This window comes from Oxyura jamaicensis, chromosome 18, assembly GCF_011077185.1.
Source record: "Oxyura jamaicensis isolate SHBP4307 breed ruddy duck chromosome 18, BPBGC_Ojam_1.0, whole genome shotgun sequence".
NCBI classification, from domain to species: Eukaryota; Metazoa; Chordata; class Aves; order Anseriformes; family Anatidae; genus Oxyura; species Oxyura jamaicensis.
The window spans coordinates 9,272,128-9,297,242 of record NC_048910.1 but is presented as its reverse complement, the minus strand read 5'-3'; the positions used below and the strand labels follow the sequence as shown (position 1 = coordinate 9,297,242).

The window sequence follows — 25,115 nt, the reverse complement described above, 5'->3', positions numbered from 1 at the left end:
GCTATGGTGAAATTATACTGCTGAGTATCAATGTCTCCACACTCAAAGGACTGAGATTTTTTTTATATTTGTATTTATTTAAATATATATGTCTGCATCCTGTGAAATATATTGCTCAATCTGTTGCCACTTTTATTACTGCTGATCTAATGGAATATTGCTGCTTTTCTGATGTTCTTTTATTCCCCTTGGCCTGCCTCATTTTTATTACACTTTTTATGCTCTGCAGCCTTTCATAGTGGGCACAGGAACACTGTAGCTCTTGATTCTACGTTGCTAGTTACTCCTCCATTGAAATCCTGACTTATCTAAACTTAACTCAGGCTAAATTGAATCACCAGTAACATTGCGCTCTTACACACATACAGTCTGATAATATATTTTGCCAACGTTCAATATTACCGTGATTGTAATTCTTTTTTTCTCACAGGCTATGTATAAGACAGTAAAAATCAATAAATTTGTTCTTGTCGTAGAGCTCCCAGAAATTTTGTTTATGTTTCTGGATATTTCTTTCCTTCCGATTATGAAGAAGTAAGGCATTAGACACTGAAGATCATGCTCAGAATTACCACTTTAGAGTAAGTCAGAATAAGACATACCTGGGAAGCATACTGCTTCTGGTAGGGCAGGCAATGGACCAAAGGATCCCAGACCCAAAGATGGGCCTGAACATAGACAAAGACGATTCATGTGCCTTCAGAACCTTGTGAAATTCACCTAAAGCTACTATGGATGTTTGAAGTCAGGTTTAATGACCGTTAGGCACCTCTTGCTCCTGTACCAGCCCTGTTCAGTAGCTGAATGTAGAGATAGGCAACTGTCCCTCGTGTGCTCTTTTTGAGACTCTCTGTGTCCTAAGATAGCAAACGCAATTCTGTGTCGTCATTATGCATATCTTTCAAGGACAGTCTGTGTTTTCTCCTTACTGCACACTCTTTTGAGATCTACGTATAGACTATTTATGGTTTTTAAAATGTGTTATTAAATGAACAATCAAAAGTAGTAACTTCTATGCAACTGCATATAAACAAGTTGCATAAAGCTCACGCCCACCCCCCCAATCAGATAACTGCAAAAAAGTTTAAAATTAAAACTTGTTTTGGAAAGTCTTGATTTTTCCACTTATTTCAGGTCTGTATTAGTAAAATAGAAACCTCTATATGCTTCTGTGACACTGTGGTTTAGCAGAAACTTAAGTCTGAATTTATAACAGTTGTGGTTTCGGTTTTATTTTTTTTAATGAGGAAATCCAGTGGGTTTCCTCTGTGTTTAGAGGGATGGTTCGATTGTTTTCAGACTGGTAGCATGGCCCTTGATATTGGAGAGATTAGGGTTGATCCAGTTGGTGATGATTTACAGATAAGGCCTTGTAAAACCTCATGGCTTGACTCGAAACTCAGTCCCTTCATAAGGGACTACCTTACAAGATCCTTTGTTAAGCATGAGTTTATGGTATTCAAGTTAAACCGCTTCCTGTACGACTGTACAGGAGCTTCTGTCAAGCACTTGTTTCACGGCATTACCATTGCTGTAATGCCTTTGTAGATGAGAGCTACATGTTTGGCTACAAATAGCCACACTTCTGCTTCTGCAGCAGTATCCACCATGGCTACAGCATGAAACTACACTATTTAAATAGCCATTTTGGGGATCCCTAACTAAAAAAAAAAATCTTAGTTTTTACAAGGCTAACACAATGCATTCAGAGATAAGGTGCTACCTGCCCTTCCTGCTACAAATTGCCCTTGTGCTACAGAAGTCCAACCAAAAGTGTTTTCTGTGAAACAAGTCCAATGGAAAATATGAGTTGTTGTAGCTTTCCTGCTACTCCGTTGGACTGGATAACAGCCTTTCCCACAAGAGATACTGAACACTGCATGGTGCTTTCATGGAAGAACCCCAGAAGGTCAATAAGGCAAGGAGGACTCAGGGAATGCAGAACTGGAGAACCGGCAGTTCTGCAGTGCTTGCCAAATCCACCCCAGCCCCACTGAGATAAGAAGCACGGATAGTAGGTACTAGAATGTACAATTTTCCCTCCATCTTTTTTTTTCCGGTGTTAATAATCTTTGATTTCCTTTATTCCCTACTTTTCCAGTCATTAGAGTAAATTAAATTACTTTTCTTGTCGTGGTTAAATTCAGGGATGAAAAGATGCAGAAACTGCATATTGGCTTGGTGGTTTTGGCTTTGAATTGGCAGGAACAGGCATCCTTTTCTGCTTGCACAGCTGATCTTGGCCCAAATATCCCATTCTTACACTGCTGCACATCTTAAATGATTTGCAAGCAATTGGTCTTCAAAGTTTTGCCTCCCTATTTTTCAGGTGGTCTGATTTGCTTTTACAGCCATTCAGCACAGGACACCTTCTCACCCCAGACTGCCCCAGGTTGTAAAGGAGTATCCCTCCGAAGAGACCAGCAACATAGGGGTTTGTGCAGCTCCACACAATCATAGTTGTCCTCTTTTGCTTTGCAACATGCTCATGAACAATAAATGAGATACTATCTTCAGTGCCTACATAGGTTTAGCAATATTTGTGGTATTTATGCCTCCACTATTGTTCAAGATTAGCAGCAAGCTGCAGTTTCAAAGCTAAAAGCATCACATTTCACAGCCAAAAGCTTCTGTAGCCATGCTCTTAGTGTTTTTTTGATTTCCCCTGAGGAAATCTGAACTTTTATATTTCAGTGATGGTTTCTTGGAAAGATTTATTTTCATTTATCTTTTCTTGTCTGCTAATATTTTAATTCTTACATTGTGTTTGGCTGGAATGCCTTTAAGAAACACTTTCTACGTGCTGAGAGACTGAACTTCATCTGGGGAAGGAAGAAATAAACAATGAGAATGTGATCCATGGATACCTGTGCCACCAAAATAAAAAAAAATAAAAAAAAATATAAAAGCACAAAGTGAGTGGCTGTGTATTGACGAAGACCTTACTAGTACAGTTGTCTAGCGTCAGTGTCAGCCTTAGTTCTATTCAGAATTGTTTGCTGCCTCTCCATTCCTGCTGGAGCATTGTTCCCAGAAAGTTGAAAGTCTGAATTTATTATTTAGGAATTAAAGTGAAGTTTAGCAGGGGTAAGGGAGTTAGCAGAGCGATGGTCATAAAAAGATACCGACAAAAGACTGACAAAATAACCAAAAGACCTGGTACAATGAAGCCTATTATGCAGTATTTAAAATGCTGCTGAAAAGACTGCAGAGAAGAACGAAAATGTGGTTTTGAGCAATGTCATCAAAGAGCAAAAGTCAATGCACTTGACTTTGAATCTTTAGATAATGTGCTAGCGTCTGCATATCGCCTCTGGACAAATACAATATTTATGCATAGCTAGATCATAGTTAAATAAACCTTAATGATCCAAACTCTGTTTTCTGCAGAAGTTTGCTAACATGGAAAGTTATTTTACTTTCAGCCAGCACACGCGGTTATCTAAGCATAGCTGCTTGAGACATTTACAGATGGAAATTTGAGGTTTGAAAGTGTCTGCTTTAGTTCCGTAAAGGTTCAGTCTTAGCCTGGGTGATCTCTCGACACGTCGCCAGACTAACACAATTTTAATTAAGTCCCTGAAGTAAAATGAGATTTGCGGTCTCCAGTGGTCTGCCTTTTTTTGAGTGGCTAGTGCTGGATCTTTGTTACTGACAGGTTAAGTGATCATAATTGATGTCATTAGGAAAGGCTTGGATGGTGTATTTGCTTGAACTTGCCTTCTCTTTAAAGTGCATGTTTGTGCATCACTTACTGGCTACCCTAAGTGACCAGAGTTCTGGAAATGAGACACCCAAGATGCATGGTAAATAAAATGCTCCTGATTTTCCAGAATATTATTTAATTACCCGTTAATGATCTTTCTATGTGCTGCATCCATCTCCATGTCTTTCATTTCTTATTCTGCTGCTGTAGTACCACTGCATTGGTAAGATCTCTTGACAGATTGAGCTCTGAGTTATGACATCAGTTCCATTAATTCTCTTCACTCTTGTGGTTTGCGTTCCCCATCAGCAAAACGGGACTGATACCACCTGCCAGCGTCACAGAGGTGTTCTGAGTGATTTGCTAATTTTAACATAAAAGCTTCATAGTTGAGAGTTGGTGTTGGCAGCGTGGGGAAAAAGCGTACACGAGGTGAGTTGAACATAAGGGTTTGTGTGCCAGCAAAGACTGTGGAGGAAGAAGAAACAGTCTGCAAGAACAAATAATGGAGTCCGGATGGAAATGGACCGGCACCATTAGTCACTCTTATTAAAGAGTGCCTCCCTGTGGCTAAGGGTACTGTGACATGGACGCACCTCTCAAGGTCTAACCTGCTGAGTCCTCCGTGACCGAAGGCTGGAGGCTAATTCTTGAAGCCTGTACTGGTACCTGAAGTTAGATCTGATCAGGGGTCATTACACTGGCACCGTATTGCTTGTTCTGAGAGGGGAGCAAACTGACGTGGTGTCATGTATGCTCGTGGAGAAATCCGAGAAAGAATGCATATTTGATGAAAATATTGTGAAGTTTTACTGTGACCGGTGAAACATAGATTATAAGCATGTTTGGAAGTATCTTCTTTTCTACAGTACTTGTACATTATAACATATTCTAATCTTATTTTCTTTTTATTTTCAGCAAACTACCCAGCTGGGCTAGAGCAGTTGTTCCCAAAATATTTTATGTTACAGAGAAGGCATGGAATTATTATCCTTATACAATCACAGGTAAGGAATAAAATGATTAATAATGTGTACTTGTGGGATAGTTCAGCTTACTTTCAGAAGCTCTGAGTTACATATTGAGTGACGGATACAAAGATCATAGACTATGGCTAGTTAAAAACTGGAATCTTCCATCTATGTGATTACTTTCTTGCAAAGAAAACATCAGATGATTAGATTCTGTGCAGACTTGTACCCTCTATTGTCCCATAGACATTAGTCAAATAAAATTCAGCAGATTATCTGACAGAAGTTTTTTTGATGATTAATGTATGTTTCCTGTAAGAATCTTGCATCATTGTTTTATTGACATTTCTTTCTTTTTCTTTTCCCTCACCATTCTTTTTTTTTTTTTTGTAAATGGACAATTGGAAACAATTGGAAATCAGAATACACAGTAAGTTTTTCTTTTTATTCTAAGAATACAATATGATTATATGAATTACAGCAGTGGAAGCCAAACTGAATCCTCATTAATACAACTAATATGTAATGCCTTTGATAGTGGAACTTATTTGAGCTATTTGTTTAAGAAATCAAAGGTTAAATCTGAACTGTTTTCTATAAATTATTTACCTTACTTTTTATCATTTGAGAATAATTTGATATATTTTTAGTCAGTAACTGTAATATAGAAAAGCTTCTATAAAACAGAGCAAGGCTTTTAAGGTTCCAGTTATTACTTGGAGACATGAGAACATGCTTTATTTTATTTATTGTTTTATTAACTTATAAAATGTTCATCTCTGGTATAGTATCTGGGAAACTGTATGATCCGTAGACAAAATTAAACATAATCTGGGCCTGGTGCCCAGAAAAATCAGCTATTCCCTCTAGCAGAGCTAAGGCAAAATATAGCACATAAATCATGAGAAAAATTGTTTTAAATGTACTGGCCTCAATAATATACAGTAAATTTTCAGCAGCCTTTAGAAGATGAGGAGGAGATGGTAAGGAAATTCCAGGCAAAAGGACTCCTGCCTTGATTTAGATTGAGTTTCTGGTTACAGATAAAACAGAATCCATTGTTTTTGTTAGCTCTGCAGTGTTCAAAATGTTTGTGCAATTTTTTAAAACCTGTAAAGAATCAGGACAGGAGAAAGATTCTGTGTGATAAATGCGAAAGAGACAAAACAAAGGGATTTGAAGGTTCAGATCCAAAAGCTGAAGGCTTAGAGTTGAAAATTTGATGACAAGTTTGAAAACCCAAAGTACTGAACTGTGGCTTTCCATATGTACTGCAGATACTTATTTTATATTCTGCCTTGTTTCATGTGTAAAATTAATTTGATAATCAGAAAAAAAAAACACATGTCCAATCGTGGCCTGTAGTAGTTAGGGGACAGATTCTCAACTATTTTTGTCAGATGTCCTCAGTAAGGCCTATCTGAGTTTATAGCGATTACGAGCTTAAACCTATGGTAGCAAGTTTAATTTTACACTGGGAAGATGTTGTACTATCTCACATTGATATCTGTTACTCTGTTGTACATTTTTTTTCTTTACGTGATAGAGACAATTTTTGAATGTGAATTTTTTTCTTTAACTGAAAGAGACAAGTGGGAGTGGTAGCAGTTAAAATTTTCTGTCTGAATTTGAAATTATCAAAACCAAAGAGCAGAGTGATTCACAAAGAATTTGAATCAGGAGGTGATCTTTACCTAAACTGATGAAACAACATCTGGAACACATTTCAGTGAAAGAGTGTGGAAGGGATACACCTAAGGAGATGTTCAAGAGCAGGATTAAGTAGACTTGTAAAAAAAAATGTCTACAAAAGCAGAAGGTAGGCAAAACTGTCTCTTAGTGACATTATAACTGTCTGTGGGAGTAGGGGTACAAGGAAACAGAACTGGAAATACTGGGATGAGATTAGATTTCTGACTGAAATGCAGTTTCCTTAAAGCATATTTTAATGGAGCTGGTAGACTATGAAATGGTATTCAAGGGAAAATAGAGATAGTGTCTTTGCCTCAAACTGTTGAATCTAGAACAAAAATGTTAAATATACCATTGGGAATAATTCCAATGCTTGTCTGGAATATTTATCTAAATTTTTATCTATATTTATTAGAGAATTCTGAAAGAAAGCATAAGCCAGCTGAGATATTCCCCAGAATATGCAAAATAATTTGGAAACCCTTTAACTAAAAATAGTAAATCCTCTCTAGAGGGTCTGCAGGACATCCAAAGAATTAAGTTGAGCTTCATTTCAAGGAAAACTGATTCTGAAGGTCGGCCAACAATTGGATAAATAAAACAATGTTATCAAGTCAAGTACTCGATACTGCTGGAAAGGAAAAATCATACCTTTCCTGATGTCTGAAGTTCCACTCTAAATAAAGAGCAAGGATCTTAAAGGCTCAGTAGTGTTATTTCAACGTGCATTAGTGATTTAGAAGAGGATGTGAATGACAGACTGAAGCTTGCTGAAAGGCTTAAGGGCTTTCAGTTGTAAAATATGAAGGCTGTTGAGAAATTGGATGCAAACACATGCACTAGACTTCCAGTGCTTCAATATAGACTAGTTTCACAAATCTGTTTTGCCTGTGAAATAGTACCGATTTCATAAATTTGGCCTTGTCAAGGGCCTGAAATTGCATGACGTTATAAGAAAAAAAGTTCAGCAGGCACTGAGAATAATTTCTGGAATACTGTTCTCTGGAATGGTAATGTGAAAAGCCAGGAGTGATTGGGTGCACAAAAACAAATGGAAATTAGAGTGTTGTGATGTTTGTTGTCTAAAATCTGGGTCCAGCTATTACATCTGCTTTAAAGAATGATATCTGTTACACAGCAAGCCCCTAAATTTGACAGCAAACAGCAGGATATGACTGCTTGGTCTACAGCTGTGTTAATAATGCGTAAAGCAAATGACACACTTAAGATAATGAACTTAACAGAATGATTGCACAAGTGATGCTTTCTGGTGTGTAGTATGTGAAATATTGTAATGCAAGGACAGCATTTAAAAATGTATACTGTGCTGTTTGCGGAGGATGATCTCAATAAAACTGCAATACAAAAGACTTCCTCTCAGGAAGGTGAGACACGGGTAATGTCCCAAGAAATGTTGCATCAAACTTTGGGCTAATCGTTGCTGGCTTCCTGCTGATGTTGAAAAGGAGGAGGAAGTAGGAGAACAATTCCTTTCAAAGCTGAAGTCAAAAAAAAAGTCATCCAGAAGTGGGGGTACCATTTAGAGAATAAGATACTGCTTTAATGTTCAAAGCCTTGTTTTAGTGGCTGGGACTTTAAATGAGAAAGTCTAATTATTAATCTGACTCTTAAGCTTAGAAGGGGAGTCACTTTGGTTTTGATCTTGTAATTAGAAACCTGATTAGATAGCTTGCTAAAACAAATGTTTAATTTTTACTTACAAGTTAATTTAATGTTGTAATTAGGTTGATGCTAAGTTCATAAATTTGCGACACTGTATTTGAGGTACAGCTGAAAGGAAGAGCTACAGAAGTAACCTCCAAGGCTCTGCTCTATGAGTGATCAGGAAATCTGGGCACTGGTGGGTGCCTGCTGTCAAGCTATACGTGCTTTGGGTGACTGAGTGCTTCTAGCTGCCGGCTTTTAGAAAGAATTCCTTTGCTAGTTTCAGACTGGAGCCTTTTCCACTTGGAGGATGGAGAAAAGATGCCTTGCTGCTCTCAACAAACCCTTATGTGCCAATTACTGCATTTGCAAATACGTATCTTTTACAAATGTGCAAAATATTTATGCTATTTTTAGACGTGTGGACAAGAATGACTGAACTCTCAGGAGACTCATTTCTTTCTGAGGTTGTCCAGCTAGATTAGAAATAATTAACTAGAAAGCAAACCCATCTCTATTGCAAACTAAATGAAAAGGGATTGCATAGAACTAAGTTTCAGTACCTACATCTGTTGTTAATTTATATTATTAATAATTATTATTGTTACTAACAATTGTCTATTGTTAGACAATAAGCAGCACGCATCCATTTGACCTCTTCAAGTGACAGTTGAGATTCTGAACAAAGAGAGGAAGGAGGACAGAGAAAGGGAAAACACAAACAGAATTTAAGACGATGCAGTTGGAGTGTTTGCTTTGGATAACTTCAGATAGTTTTGCTGCCTGATCTAAACAGTTCCAGTGTTGTTAGCAATATTTCAATTCTGGGGCTGAAATTTAAGAACAGCTGGATAATTTTATCCTATTAAGGTTATGCATAATCCGTGACAACTACTGGTTTCACAATTGTGAATATATAAAACAAGATGGAGACTGAAGATGGCATGTTTTACTCTGCAGGAAGAGAGTTCTTTCAACCTGCCTATGGTTCAAATTGAGTTAAGTATAGGACATAAATTCAGAATATTTATGAAAAACAGTTATGGAACAGAAAACAGGAGACAATGGTTCCTTTGATGATATATCAAAGTGACATTAATTCTTCTACAGCAAATGACTGAGGAAAATATAATCATTCTGACTGCTATGTGTCACGGCCCCAGAGTGATAGTTGCTAAATGCTCCATTATTGACCTGCTGTTTTCTGATTACTTTTGAGAACAGGCATGTTATGTGCTTCACTTAGCTGCCAGTTTATCCATGAAGTAAATTATCTGGAAGGAATGTTTTTGTAATTGTTATTTTTATAATCAAATGACTTGGGGGAAAGAAAAAAATGCCTCAGATAAACACTGCAAGGAATTTGAAGGGTTGGTTGGTTGTTGTTTTGTTGTTGTTTTTTATTATTATTATTATTATTTTTCCTGTGTTCTCTTTATCTGATTACCACTGCTTGAAATCTGGATGCAGCACATCAGGCTTGTCTCCAGTGCACAAACTTTTCTCCAGCTGAGCGTATGAAGGATCTGCATCAAAAATGCAGCAGGGTCTGGATTACAAGATTGGAGCCTAATGCAAAGTTACCACCATGATTCCTTCTCCTTTCTCCCTTACATAACCCACCATCCCCTCAAAAACTGAGACTACAGGCTAACTGGTGACATTATTCTAGTAAAACACAGATCTGATTGCTTGAGAGATTCTAGCAAGGGGAAGGAACTCTGCAGTATTACAATAATTAAATAATATATTTTTAGAAAGCAACAATCTTGTATTCTTATTTAATAGTTTAAGCCCATTAAATCTTCCATTTCTTCACACAGTAAATCAAACTGCCTGGAACAATTCATTTTTTCCACCACTGGCTTATTATAAAGCAATCCAAACCCCTCTCTGGTTCAGGGGACTGCTGTTTTCACTCGCACATGCTGTTTCTCACTTCCGTTCTTCCTCAGGAAACAGGTTACTGTGGCCATGTATGAAGGAGATGCTAGAGGCACTGGCAACCTCCATGTGACACCACTGCTCCCCTTCCATCCATCCTTCTCATTTATAAATCCCTCCTGTTCCTTTGAGGTTGTTTTGTGAATGACTACCTGCATTCCTGCCTTGGCCCTTGCAGCGCGGGGCATTCCTGCGGGGCACCCTCCACTCCGCGTTAGTCCCCGCTTCCCCTCCAGCTGTTAACAGGTAGGGACTCTGTTCGGCTTTCCCAGTTCTTGATCTTCAGTGGAGAAATGCTGTTACCAACTGACTTCCAAAACTGCACACAAAAATTTTGAATTCAAAGGATGTGGTAATCTAAAAGCATATTTAATAATAATAATAATTTCTGCTTGGCCAGTCCCACCGCATTGTAGCAGTCACTGTGTTCTTCACTTCAGACTGCTCCAAGGAGGCTGCACTGTAAGGTGCCGTTGTGTGTTCCAACCTAATGTAGATGTGACCATATAAAAAAAAAAAAAAAATCAGCCTGAAAAGTGGTGGGAGATCAGAGAGAACCATTTACATTGCAATGTCTGCTTCCCCAAGCTTTTGTGTGTACAAAAATATCTTCCAAGGATTGCAGGTTAATATTCACCAGGAGCAGAAGTGAAGTGCAGTGCTGAGGTGCCTTGCAGTTCAGTTCTAGGAACATCCGGCAGAAAGAAACCGAATGGGAAATGAAACCAGCAAAAATGGTGAAATAGTGGAATAGCTCTCATACAAAACAGGTTAGAGAGGACAAAGAAACCTTTCTGAGTTCCCTGCTGTCCAGTGTGTTCACTGGCAGCCACAGGAATTCCTTCAGCCACCTCGGATGTAGTTACTATGCGAGGGTTATTTTTACAGTCTTCTGCCTGAACTGCTTGCAAAACACCATATGTGTTTGACTGTCTCTTTAAGGCTTTGGCAAGTGTTTTGGCACACTTCGGTTGTACCCTGTTCTTGTAAGTGTTTCTTATTGCTATGGCAACGCTAATCAATCACCACCTAAAAATAGGCCTTCCATTTTTCAAGAGGCTATCTGTAGTGAATTGAAAATCCAATTGCAGTATGCGTTTGCCGTATGCTGCTTTCATTTGACTTTATTTTAATCTGGAAATACCCCTGCTTATGTGTGGTAATTACAAGTACAGACTCACGGTTGTTTCACTGCTTACTCTCCTGAGCTTTAATCCTCTCCTGGTGCTTCCAACAAGGATGCCAAATGCAGAAAGTTTAAAACAAACAGAGCCACACACCCACACGCACACAAAAAGAGGAAAAAAGCACCCAAGATATTTTTCTTATTTGTTTTCTGAGTGTCACAGGTGTACAAGATTGTAATATTTTTTAAGGAGTTTATAACACATCTAAAAACATCTGGAGGTGACAATACAAGACACCTCCTTTGAAAGTCTTACTCAAAGCAACCTTATTGAAGACCCTGGGACCTTGAAGACACTAGGACTACTCTCTAGAATTCAAGCCTAATTTTAAATTAAAGATTCAATTTGCCGCTGTTTCTTTCTTCCAAAGAGGCACCTTGCAAGCTGTAGAGATAATGGAATGGAAAATTGGAAACGCTGTCCTGTGCGTTCCAGTGCGTGCTCAGCGTATCGATCCCTGCCAGGTTTGTGCTGGAAGAACACACGCCCCGGAGAGGCGCAGCAGAAAGGGAGTGGTGCTCTGAAAAAAAACCTGCTAACAGGTTTATTACCTACCACTCGCTCCCAAGTTTGATTCTGACTGTTGCATAACACTTTTAATCCCTGGCTAAGTAAATATGCAGCCACTCAACTAGAAAAAAAAAAAAAAAAAAAAGTACTTTTTGCATGAGTAATAAAGTCTTTTGAATGATGCATAAACAGTTTTCTGGTTCTGCCAGAGCCCTCTGCCAATTAGTCAGAGTGCAGCTGATGAATCATGAGACACATTCTGTGAAATGCTCAAAAATTTGGACCCTGCTAAGTGTTCTTGAAAGCCAATGAGACCCCCCACAGCTGCTGAAACAGTGGTTGCCAGTCAGTTCACTTTTCGAGAGCTATATTTGCAATCCAGTACTTTTTGTTGAATTTTGGCTTTCATTTGGAGGTAAATTCAAGTTACCATCTGCAATCTCAAATTAGATTGTTATAGTCCTCACCTTTTTACTAATAAACTAATAAAGGTTGACTTTTGATGGCTTTGTGCAAAAAAATGACTTTCTACTTTCTAATGAGGTGGCCTGAGGTGAAAGACAATGTTTCTGTAGTACTCTGAGGATCCTTAGTCTTTTCTTCATGTTCTTTTTTTTAAAAAAAATACCAGACTAGAAGATCTTTTTCTACAATTTAGATTCAGGGTTACAGGAAACAACAACTAGATTGAAGCTGCGGCTTGCTGAACTGCTACAGGCAGCCTAATACAACCCTAAGTTCAATATATAAAGTGGCTGCATTTCAGAGTATTGTGATCTGACTCAGTGCTGGTAAACGGTAGGCAGTGGTTGAAAATAGTAGGTTTTTTTTTTGTTGTTTGGTTGGTTGGTTTGGTTTTTAGATTGCAAGGTAAAAGAGAAATCAGTCACTTGGCTTGACTCAAAATTTCCCGTGCTTTGGATCAACTGCACAAAGGTTTTTCATATTTTGCGTTTCATCCATCACTGTGCCTGAAACTACATGACTTAAAAGCAAAAGCAACTATTTCAATAAAGAACAGTGTGTTTGAATATTGAACAATGTACTCCGTTCAACAACAGCTGAATTTCTAGTTAGATCAGAAGCAAAGATACTTCAGTCAGTACCGGGGATGAGGAATTCCCTCAGCAAGGATGTTCGCTTTGATGAGCTGTAAGTGTGAAAGATGCTGTAGAATTTTCAAATCTGACAACGGGGGCCATAAATGCAGCACCAAGTCTTGTGGTGGACCCTGCTGCTTCTTGAATGAGAGCTGAGAAAACTCTGCAACCCACAGCCACTAAGGGCGGCATAGTCGGAGCAATTTCCATAGCCTCTGAGGTTTTGGACAAACTACTAGACTCAGACTGAATGACATAAAAGTTTGCACACTCCCGAAGCTCCAACCAAGATGCGCAATCTGCCTAAGCATTATAGTCTTGATGGCCTTACTGCTAGTGCATGCACTGCTTCCATTGTATCAATGACTAGATTTTGGTTTGGAGGTGTTGATTTTGTTTAAGTGGTTCACAAAGAAAATTCAACTTTAGTCCTCAAATCAAGAGGGGAGATACTTAGGTGACACTGACATGTAACTAAAACGTGGCCTACAGCAGCAACTTTCAGATCTGCAGACACTATGCTAGTAAACTGTTAGTAGTTGGTAGCATTATGGCATACATCTCTACAATTTGGGTGAAAATGTTCCTAAAAGCTCTTATTCCGACCTAGATATTGAGTCTGTAGTAGTGCAGTACCAGTTACTGCATTCAGTAACAGTACTGGTGACTGCTGATAAAAACAAACTGTATTCATTGGCAGGCTCCTCTCATTTCCTCAAGGATGCCTTCCCACAGGATGCCCATATGCAGAGCTCCAGGTTATTGTCAGCAGGAGCTCTGTGCGCCTGGACTGTGATCCCAGTAGTTAGAGACCTTTGTAAAATACAAGGCTGACGTATGCGGAGTTTTTGAAATTCATAACCCGTGTTTCTATCATCCAAGCACTGATGGAGTTATTTTCCAAATGTTCTAAAAGCTGTGCAGTAGATGTCTGTGGTTAGGATATATATATATATCTTTTTTTTTTTTTTTAAGATCTGTGTTTTATAATCCACCTCCAGTAGTAATTTACCTTTTCAACCTTCCATGTTCTCCTGCAAACACAGAAAACAACTAGAATGTTGTTTTACACTTTTTGAATATGAATCCTCTGAGTGACAATGAACGGTGGTTTAGGTGATGCTGGTATCTCTGTGTATGCTGGGTCATTCCATATCTCCTGTAGCATCACATTTATAAATTGTTCTTACTCTAAGAGCATTTGATTATAAAATTCTTATAATCAATCCCTTTTATTCATCTCTCCTTCCAACCAACATTAATAAATTCAAGGATCTTCATTCCCCCCTTCCTTATGACAAACTTTGATGTATTATTATTATTATTATTATTATTATTATTATTAAACTTATTTCCATGTATTATTATAAACTTATTTCCATGTGAGTCCTGCTGTTTGCTAAGGCATTTAGCTGTCTGCCAGAATAGTAGCAAAATACTGAGATACACGCTGAAACTTCAATTTGGAGAATATCTGGAGTCTTTTGTCCAAGTGCTTATAATATTGTATATTTTCAACCGGCACTTTGAGATGTATATACGGGAAAGGTTTAATTGCCCACAAAATATGAGTAATAAGGAACTAGCAGATCTGTCATTGAACTTGCCCCATCTTGTACTTGCCTTTTTTTTTTTTTTTTGTATTTTATTTTTGGCACTCCATGTATTTATTCAATGAACAAGTTGCATAGCTGAGAGCTAGTCACAGTTCAGATGGGATTGATTTTCAGATTTATATGATCTGAAGAGAAGCCTGTGTGGTCTGTGCATCTGCAGCAGCAACATGTTACATGGGAATATTTCATTATGTTAATGGGGAGACAATTTGACCAGGAGCCTTCCTTCCTCCCCCAAAGGAATCTGTTATCCATGTAGTCCGTGGCACCAGAACCCTGTTCTGGTAAAACTCTCACTCTTTTTTGCACCAAGGACTGACTGTAGATGTGCTCATGAATACTGGATATCCTGTGATCAAGTGAGATTGAACAATGGCTTTTAGATGAGATCCATGGAATCGGGAACATATTTTCTCTAGTCTCAAAGGAGGTGGCTTCTCATTTCAATTTTGTTGCACTGTAGATTGCTTTCTAAATCACCTCCTTTCTTAGTCATCCATCCATCCCTTAGAAGAATTCTGCGAATTTTATCAAGTCCTAACTTGGACTAAGAGCAGTGTGAACACTGAGGCATCTTAATGTCCTCGTTGTATAATCTGTGTGTACGAGCCGTGAAGTAGGCAGAGTCTTTGCAAAGACGCTTTGCCATAGGGTATTAGTGATGCATCATACAAGGAAGTGGCAATTCGGTTTCGCTGGCAGTTAATGCAAGAAAAGACTTGACTACCAGTAAAGACACTGTTCAACCAGCATCCTCTGGAGTTTTTTAGATACTGACTCTGTCTGCCTATCTGAAATGTTGAATTGAAAGAAAAACTGTGAAATGCTAAAGATATTTGAACTATTTCCTCCACTGGAATTATGTTGCCTAGTATTATAAACTCTAGTCTTGATAACCCAATTAAATTAAGTAATCCACAGGAAAAAAAAAAAATGTTCTGATACAAAATACAGAAATACTATTTTGATAGAAAAAGAACATTTGTGCTTTCCTAATTTTCTTGCGTTGTTATCCAAAGGTGAATTTGGGTCTAGTATAAAAGACTTTCCATGGCAACTCATAACCTATCCTCATTTAATTAATAGGAAATTATGCTAAAATTTCTTTCCCACTGAAAAAAATAAAAATAAAAAGAAAGAAACCTTGCATGTTAAAATATTACAACTATTTGGTTAAAACCTGCAGCTAGTGAAAAGTCCTTGGATTATTTTTTTATGGAGGTCTGTGATGGTGAGTATCTAGTTGCTCTTGAGATGGTCGGGTATTACACTTACAACAAGACATTCAGGACATTTGTACTCCTATGTATAATGTGCATGAAAGTTGTTGTGTCTAGTTATTCCAGAGTGCTCATAGTAATGTATTTATACCTTCATTTTAGTATTCAACTTTCAGATATAACCTCTGTAGCCTTCTAGAATCATAAATGCCTTTACTTTTATGTTGTATAAAACTTGACACATTTTCTTGAAGTAATCTGAAAAGAAAAGAAAGCCAATGCCAAACAAGATGTACTGAATGTCAGCTGATGATGCAGGCATATTCTTATCACGTCAAACATATTTTTCTTTTATTGCAGTGTTCATTTTTGCCTAAATTCTCCATTCATATAGAGACAAAATATGAGGACAACAAAGGAAGCAATGACAGCGTAAGTATGATGACTCTTGCAAAAGTTAATTATTTTAATTAATCACAATCCATCTCTGAATCCCTCAGTATTTTTGAACCTACCTGGGCAACCTGTTCACGAGCAGCTTGTCAGCTTGGAAAGCAGTTACCTAAAGTACGAGGAGATGAAAGATTCATGTACCCAACTTCCTTTCTGCATCTCACATTCTACCTCTTCCTTCTCTAAATGCAACACAGTTTGTGTATGTGTATTTAGTACTGATGAATGTTTGTGGAGAATGAAGAAAAGACTTTTTTTTTTTTTTTTTTTTAATTGTATTCTACTTTATCTGTTTCGCATTATTCTCTGTGAGTAAAGGGGGTTGAAATCAAAGGAGCTGTTTGCTAGAGCAAGCAGGAAACTAAACAATGGTCAGAGATGAGATCTCTGTAAACAACTTCAAGGGAGCAACAGCTGGGCTATTGAGGTGATGCTGTTGGCAATCACTTACCAAAAATTACAAAGGTCCCAGAGTGAGAGCTTAGAGATAAAACGGGTAATTAACTATGTGAAATCCTCCATGGAGGAAGGGTGGGAGTGAGTAGCCAGCAGCTGCTGGGCGGAAATGCTGATCAGGAAGAGAAGGTAGGAGGTCACTCTCATCTTGTTGCCCTGACAGAAAGCAAAGCAGAGTCAAACTGCAAGAAAGGAATTATGTTAGATAAAGCCAGGCACATGAAGATACCTCCCTTGGATGACTACACAAATCTGTTTCTGTATGTTTGATTGTGGCATGCTTTAAATCGCTATTTGTTGCAGACTTACGGGAAGAAGTTTTGTACAGGTGTGAAATGCAGCTTAAAACATCCGGAAAATTGATCTGTAATACAGAGACCTAATGAAGGAGTGTTTAAACTCTTCCATGAGAAAGAATAAGGCAGTAAAGCAGATTTTAAAGGGATCTGAGACACAGTCTTAGTTCCCAGAGATGTCCCTGTAGCAAACTTTTTAAGGTTAAGATGGGAGGTTCGTGTCCCTCACTGCCTTGGGCCTGTGTTGATGACGCTGACGGCTGTTGCATTGCTGATGGCAGAATAATTACATGTAAAAGAACAAGGTATAATTTTAGGATAGACTAGAATAGTTCAGTTGGCAGGGACCTACAGAGACCATCAAATCCAACTGCCTGACCGCTCCAGAACTATCCCAAAGTTACAACATTATCAAGGGAATCTCTCAATGCCCACTGACAGGCCTGGGGCATCAGCCACCTTGCTGGGAAGCCTGTTCTGGTGTTTGACCACCCTCATGATAAAGACTTTTTTTTTCTAATATCTAGTCTGAACCCAGTTTTTAGCATTCAGATGCTTTCCCAGTGGTAACGTGACAGAGATCAAGTACTAGCCACCAGACACCAACAACTTTCAGTCACTGCAAGACTAAGACAGATTTAGATCACTGGGGGGGGGGGGGGGGGGAAGTGTATTATATTACCAACTATCTGAGCTCTGCATTATGTAATTTATGCACTTTTTAATGTTCACTTCTACTTTTTGGCAGCACTTTAATTCAAAGCGAGCCCATACCTTTGGTTTCAGAAGGGTGTAGGTTAGTCTTCTGTACGTTATAATATCGGCAGTGAGAAGACACGTTCTGTACTGATGCCTGACAAGAAGAACTGAAGCTATTTAACCAGTAAATTTTACTTTCTTTTTTTCTGTGTGTCAGCTTTGTAGCTAAAATACTATGAATCAAGCCCTGAATAGTCCCAACCAGAGAATTTGAGATGAAAGTGACACAGAGGTAGGAGACTCAGATTATGTAAATCAGAATATCAACGCTTCTTGAATCCAGGTCTTCAAAATGTAATTTTAACTGGAGTACCAGTGGAGTATGTTTTATCACCTTTATATGAAGCACCTGAGTCATAGTCCAGGCAAATATTTGCCAAGATTAACATATTTAACTGACCCTTATTTGAAGTGAGGAGGAGAAAAAGAAGCTGAATTAGAAGAAGTGTAATTCTGAGAGTTATGCGCTAGTGCAAACAGGGTAAACCAATTGTAGATCTATGTATTTTTGTGTTGATCCAGTGACATTTATCTGGTGACACAGATGTGGTACAGCACTGAGATGCAGGAAGGTTAATAAATGTGGAGAGACCTGAGAGCCCATTGGAGCCCATGGGGAGACTTGTGTTAAACTGAACACGTCAGAACTGGGACTCACTTAAGAAAATGCAAAGTGTATTTTTCCTTCTTAACAGACAAGTTTAGATTAAGTGTCACTGTGTTTTCAAAGGCAGAAAACAACAGGGAAACAGCATCCATTTCTATAGATCTCCGTAGATAGTTGTATTTTTCTCCATTGCAGCTATTGTCTTTGGCTGAAAAAGAATTTATCCAAAAAATACTTCTGTAAAATCTGCAGTTGTAATGCAAAATATAGTGAATGAACTTCAATATTACAGTAATGAGGGTAATAATGCATGTCAGATTTTCACTAAACTATTTCTAGATGTTGAGATCATAAAGTTTTTTGAACTCTGTTTGTCATTTCCATGCTATCTAATAAAGCACATATTGATTGTAGAAAGCAATAATTAGATATAAGGATACTAAAGCTAATTACATTGATTAGTAGAAGAAAGCAATATAAATGTTCTCAGTTTCCTGTTGTCATTTAGGAGGCTAGTGTATTATTATTATTTTATTTAACATGTTGCAATGTCTGGTAAGATTCTACATAATTACTGCAATATATCTTGATGCAAACATCCTCTTGATTTTTCTTCCCAACTATCTTGATAGAAGAAACTAGTGAAAGAGAATGATTTCTGCTTTGGAACTTCATTTTTCTGTCTTAGGCTTTCCCATAAGTTTAAGCTATTTTAAATGTGCTTAAAGCATTGTTATTATGATCTGCTTCAGCTGCTTACCTAAGGCAAGGTGGCAGTGGGGAGTGCTTGGGAGAGGGGAGTGCAGGTGCCTATGGCAGCCTCAGTGAACAGGGACGAGCTGTACCAGTGCGCGTTAATCACTCTGTGCACACTTTTCTGCCCACAGGAGAAGTTAGGGGATTCGAATACGGATATGTAAAGTCTCCACGTTGAATATTAAAACCGTAAATTCAACAGTAGAGAATTGTTACGGTTATCTAATTAATGAAATGGTCAGAAATCACAGGCAGGAGTGGTATGAGTTACTGCTCATTAGTGACTAAATGATTAGTCTGTGGTTTTCATGGACTGTAAAGTGAAGGCAGATACTGTTGAAGCAAGTCACTGAATCAGAGACATTTCAGTTTTCCTGTTTGTTGCAGAAGGTTCATTATGCTTGATTGTTTGTTTGCATTTTTTTTAGTAATGCAATTATTTCTGCTGATATTTGGGCAATGAATTTTACCATCTGATAGTGTCTGGGGAAAGTGAAAAAGTACAGCTTGTAAAAATGATCCAATAGTTATAAATGATGGTAAAACTTCGAGTGCCTTGCATTTTGTAGCATGACATTTTGCTCTGAAAAGCTCAATGGCTGGCTCACTATTAAAGAATAACGTGCGAGATCTTAAAATAACATAGTCCTTTTGTTAAAAAGGGACATGATGTGTGTTAGCAAGAATTACATTCCTAAGAGTAATGAATTTGTGGAGTAAAGATTTTGAGGCAGTTATATTTCAAGATGACAAAGTATGGGTATTAATGGGCCAAGGGTTTGTAAGTATATTTCTCAGTAATGCTTATAAAGTCATCAGAGCTGCAGCGATAATTCTGTGTTGATGAAAAGAAAAATAAATTATCAATTTGTTTCTTGCCTTTGAAAAATAAGCGTTGAAAATGCATGTCTCAAAGTGACCATTTGTCAAATGAAAACAAGAGGCAGTTCGGCATTCCAGATAGTCGTAAATTACCATCAGTATCGTTTGACACATTAATAGCTTGAACATGCTACAACCAGCTAGCTAATAGCTGACGTATGATGTGCAGCCCCTGTAAATTGCAGCGCCCTCACTGACATCAGTGAGTACGAACTCCACAGTCCTGGAAGTGACCCAGTGTACGGTACTGGTCATTCATCGTGCTTCATCTTTAACGTGTATTTCTGAAGCACTGGTTGTAAAACATTTGGCTAAAGTTATTTATATAATTATTTATTTTTTATTTTAAATACAGTTCTTTAAGAAGAAAAGTGTTATTTAGTTTTGCTCTTTTTAGGTTGTTGTTTTTTTTTTCCATTTTTGTTTCTGGTTTTATTGTCATGAAATTAGGTGATAACAAACTTCAATATGGCACATACATTAAATGTAAATTCACTGTTTAAGGAATCTGCCGTGAAACACTGATTTCCGCTGAACTACAGGTCATCGCTCTTCAAATATCCTCAGGGACATTTTAGGCATCTCTGCAAAACAAATCAAAATCAAAGCTAGGCTCATTTGCGGGAATACTTTTATTTGTTCCTGAACTTCTTCTGTATGATGGTATTGAGTATTTGTGTATCTCCTGTATAATTTGCAATGAAAATGAAACACAACCTAAGGCCCCTACTGTCACAGAATGCGAACAGGTGCCTCTGCTTCCTGATTTTTGTGAACTACTGAAGTTATTCAGTAAATCCAGCACTTGAAATAGATGTGACTTTAAAAAGCTAATGCCAGTAAATGTTATTGACAGTGTTTTATGGTCTTTGGGTATAGCTACTTTGGTGTAATTATGTAAAACCACATTTCTCTGTTCAGAAAATACAGATCTAAATGAGATATTTTATAAGAGATGGATATTTTATGAGAAATGCAATCATAGAAGAGTCGTGACATGGAGACAAATAGGAGCAGGGAGCACGGCTGCTTATAAATATGTAACTGCCTTTGTGAGTTCCTCGCTGTGGCAGACAGTGACATTGTCATTCCATGAGCTAAATTAACTGCTGCCAGGGAGGGATTCAATCTTTTTCCCTAGCAGAATTGCTCCCAATTATGTGTGCCCACATCAATAGTTTTAGCCAGTGATGAGGTTGAAATTGGTCAGTTCCTGTAATCCTTGCCAGAATAAATCTCAAAAGGAAATGACTGGATTTTAGGGGTACTGGGCTTCAAACGTGACTTACAGAAAAGTTACACGCTGAATAAAACTCCATAGAACAAGTTCAGAATGGGTGTTTTTTTTTTTCTTTCTTTTTTTTTTCTTTCTTTTTTTTTTTTTTTTTTAGTTTGGACCAAATTTTGCTTAAGCAAAATGAGAGTTAAAGTGGGCAAGGCGACAATACTTGCTAAAGGATGCTGTTGTAATAAATTGGAGACTATCCGGCAGTTCTGATGATGGCAATTTAAGGAGATTAGAATTTCAAGTTGGAGAGTAGGCTTTGTGCCAGATTTTCCTGTTTTTAAGAGAAAAAATAGCTTATTCTTGCAGTCCTTACTGCAGTTATACTTCTGCCTATTCATTAACTATGAAAACTAGATTTAAACCATCCAATTAATGATGCATTTTTATGTTTTCTAGGCAGAGAAAGCACTTGTCATCTTACAAATTTCTCAATAACTGCAAGTTGCGTAGTTTGACTACATTTCAGGGATGAGCAAAAATACAAAGAAAACTTGAAAGTTCCAGTGAAATATCAATATTTGCATGAAAAAATGAGCATATGTTGTTGCATATATGCATCTAAGCTTGGGGATTCTCCTAGACACATACTGATTTTTTTCCTTTTTTTTTTTTAGAGCTAGATGACACTGAATGAATCAATGTAGTAGTCAGAAAATCAGATATAAAAAAATCAGATATAAATCTAATACAATTTCAAATTCAAATGTATAAAGATACTTTTGTCGTGCTATTCATGTCATAGCCTGCCTATCTCACTAAGCTGTTACCTTTTAATGTCCAAATATTGGCAAGAGATTTAAGGTAGTTGGGCTGACTGTTGGCATTGCTAGCAGGGCAGCGGAGATGGGGAGGCAGGGAGGGAAGAGTAATGCTTTTGGGCAGAGCTATTGATTCAAAGAAGGATTTAACAGAAGAGGAAGTCTGATTTATAATAGAAATTGTCATTTCAATAAATTACATTCACGTGCTGTATATTGAACAGTGTAGTCATTTTGCCTTAAGTTTGGGTGTAGACAGGCATGGGTGTCTGATGACTTGGCACACGGGCTGATAATCGTGTTTGCTCCCATATTACCTGCCTGTAATTCATGTAGAAGTGTTCTGCTGTTTTAGAAGAAAATCTTTTAGCTATTACCCATTTCATTTCTCTGCTGACGAGTGGCTGATTATCTGGATCTAACATAACAAGTAAGAACAACACAGAGATCTCTTACCCCAAGCCTAAGAGGGGATGGAAAAATCGCTTCCATCTTCAAGCATGCTGGCTTAGAATACTGAATTTTCTATAGAGGCTGCTTCAGCACTTTCACCTCTGACAACTTGTCTTTACTTCTGAGTCGACCTCTTATTTAACTGTTTCCACAGGAAATTTCCTGTCTTGTTTGTACTGGTGTTTAAAACACAAATTACAGGCGTTATTACCATCTTCTGACCACAAACTCCTTATATAGTAAAGTAATCCTATGTAGTAATCCTTGGTATTAAAAAAAACAAAACAAACAAAAAACCGCGCCATTCCCTTCTCTCCTCTCATCCCTTCTCTCCTCTCAGTGACTGTAAACAAACCATCACAAAGAGAGGATCATATATTGTGGAACAAAGCCAAGGCAAACAAGCGCACAGTTGACCCTGGGAGTCGTAGCAGTGCGGATGAATGAGGAGCTGGCCAGAGTGAATGCAATCAATGGATTCGGCTGTGTCTGGCTTTTTACTATTTATAGCCAAACCAGGTTAGCTCTGGGGATTGTCCATAAGAGTTAACTTCAGGATTAGCTACATCTGAATGAGAATGAAGTCAGCAACTTAGCCTGAAGATAGAAGAAAAATGGAAAAGGACCTTGGGAGGGGTGGATTATTATTTTTTTCTTACCATCATCCCATACCCTATCGTAATGTTCTGGCTTCGGCTACAGGGAAAAGAGAAGTCACCAGCAAAGTATGTGCTAGGACATGTCATTGCAGGCCATGAAGGAAACAAAGGAGAGAAATTTAATTGTACCGGCACTTGTTTTGTTGCAGTTTCTTGACTGATCTTTCTTAGGATCATCTGCCAGGGCTTTTTTTTTGACATTTTCCCCCAAAAGGAACAACTTGACAATTGTAAAAATGACCCAATTAAAGCCTCTCTTCCACGTTTTGTCATTCTGTAGATGAATTACTCTAAATAATGTTCTTCATCATGAGTTTTCATTCCTCTTAGAAAGTGGAGGTGTGTCAATGTTTGTTTTAAAGAAGCTCTCACCAAAAAATAAAAAAAAAAAAAAAAAAAAAAAAAAAGAAAAAGAAAACCAGCCATAAAAGACACTTCAGCCTGAACATTACCCTGTTTTTCATTTGATTGTGTATTTCAATCTCCATTAATTATCTGGCTTCCAAATGCAAAGCATGTCCAATTCTTTTCAATACAATATTTAATATTCTGCCTTTCTTCATCATCTTAAGGACACAGATTGTTCTCACCATTCATTTTCTGCACATTTGCAAATACCGTTGCACAGATTGGGAGCCTTATGCTTCTTTCCATGGCCTTTAATCTCTTCCCTTAAAACTTTTAAATTTCTCTAGTCTCTTTGATCACAAATGCAATAAAGCCATCCTCCCTACAGGTTTTAAGAGAATCCCAGATTATGTGGCTAGGAGAGGCAATAAGAGAATTAGAGCTAAGAAAGAAATCAGTCTTGTTCTCTAATGACTTCTTATTTTCTAGTGCTGATAGCATGAGAAGATTAAATCTCTGTCTGCAAATCTTATGAGGACAATCTAAGAAGGGGAGAAGCATAAATGATTAGACAAAAACTTCTGCTAGCAAAGAGAAGTGAGAATGTCATTCAGCAAACTTTTGGAATGGAGGAAGTGGTCAGAGAGTGCCTAAGTAGCAAATAAGGCATAGCTGAAATAGCTGAAAAATTCATCCTGGTTTCGACAGATTGGCAATGGCATCTGCCATCTGTACTTCTAGCAAAGCATTTTAAAGAGAGAAAAAGACTGCAAAACTATATTAGTTAGAGGTGCAGTATGTAGATCAAGCCTGTGATAGAGCAGGGCACATCTTCTGGTGAGTTATTGGGAAACAGACCAAATTTAGATCCTTGCAAACATGCAAAGTTACGCATCTGCTTAACAGCATTAGGCTTATATTTAAACCAGGTGCTGATTCAGGACTTCAGTTGACCTGGTGATGCTCATTTAAGAGAAATTTCCATTATTTTACTTAAAGCTCAGAGTACATAGTGAAATGCATCTTGTTCCAGAAATAGTTCAACTGATTTTGTCAAGGTGCTGCACTGTATACCTGGATTTTCTTGGAGGGGCGAGTAGGGGGAAGAGAAAGCAAAGATGCTTATCAAAACCCAACATAGAGTATATACATAAGACATTAAAGTTATCAAAAAAAAATCCCAATACTAAGAAAGAATGTTACAGGGAGAGGACCTTTGAGCTCAATTTTTTTTCTCAAATAACATATTTTTTTTTGCAAAACAAGGATCGGGGAAACAAAGTATACACATAGAAACAGTCCAGAGTTTCCCTTCATTCTGTTCTTCTGCAGTTTCAGATGTTAGTGTTTTATAGCCAGTTCAGTAAGCGTTCAGTGTTGCCTTTTATATTCTGGTAGAGAAAGGTGAAGTCAATTTAACTCCAAGGTAAATTAGAGTTGTAGTCAAACTTTAGCTTTTCATTTATTTGAATTATGTTTTCCCGAGCACTGTTCTTCTTACCAGCTGGTACGCTACTTCACTGCACTCCACTGCTCACTTTGAATGCTTTAATGGGAGGCTACATTTCTTTCAGAAATACCAAAGTAGCATTCTGGTTATTGAATAGCTGTTGGCATTTTGTATATTTAACTGTTTCTGTAGGATGAAATGAAATGAACAGTGTTCACTACATGTATTTAAAAAACAAATGAACAATATTTATGCTTCCTGGAAATGTTAGCTGTAGAACATTGTGCCCCAAAGGAAAAAAAAAAAAAAAAAAAAAAAAAAAAAAAAAAAAAAAAAAAT

General features: G+C 37.7%; 1 protein-coding gene across 4 annotated transcripts in view; it reads left to right on the top strand.

Moving 5' to 3' along the window:
• PITPNC1 (phosphatidylinositol transfer protein cytoplasmic 1) overlaps positions 1–25,115 on the top strand; it is a 90,701-nt gene that overhangs the window by 43,976 nt on the left and 21,610 nt on the right. For 3 of the 4 annotated variants that reach the window (XM_035342333.1, XM_035342334.1, XM_035342337.1), the window contains 3 exons: positions 4,625–4,713; positions 5,100–5,107; positions 15,972–16,043. In XM_035342333.1, coding sequence (XP_035198224.1) covers positions 4,625–4,713; positions 5,100–5,107; positions 15,972–16,043 — 169 coding nt within the window. The remainder of the gene's footprint in view (positions 1–4,624; positions 4,714–5,099; positions 5,108–15,971; positions 16,044–25,115) is intronic. The other variant, XM_035342335.1, reaches the window with a different exon arrangement.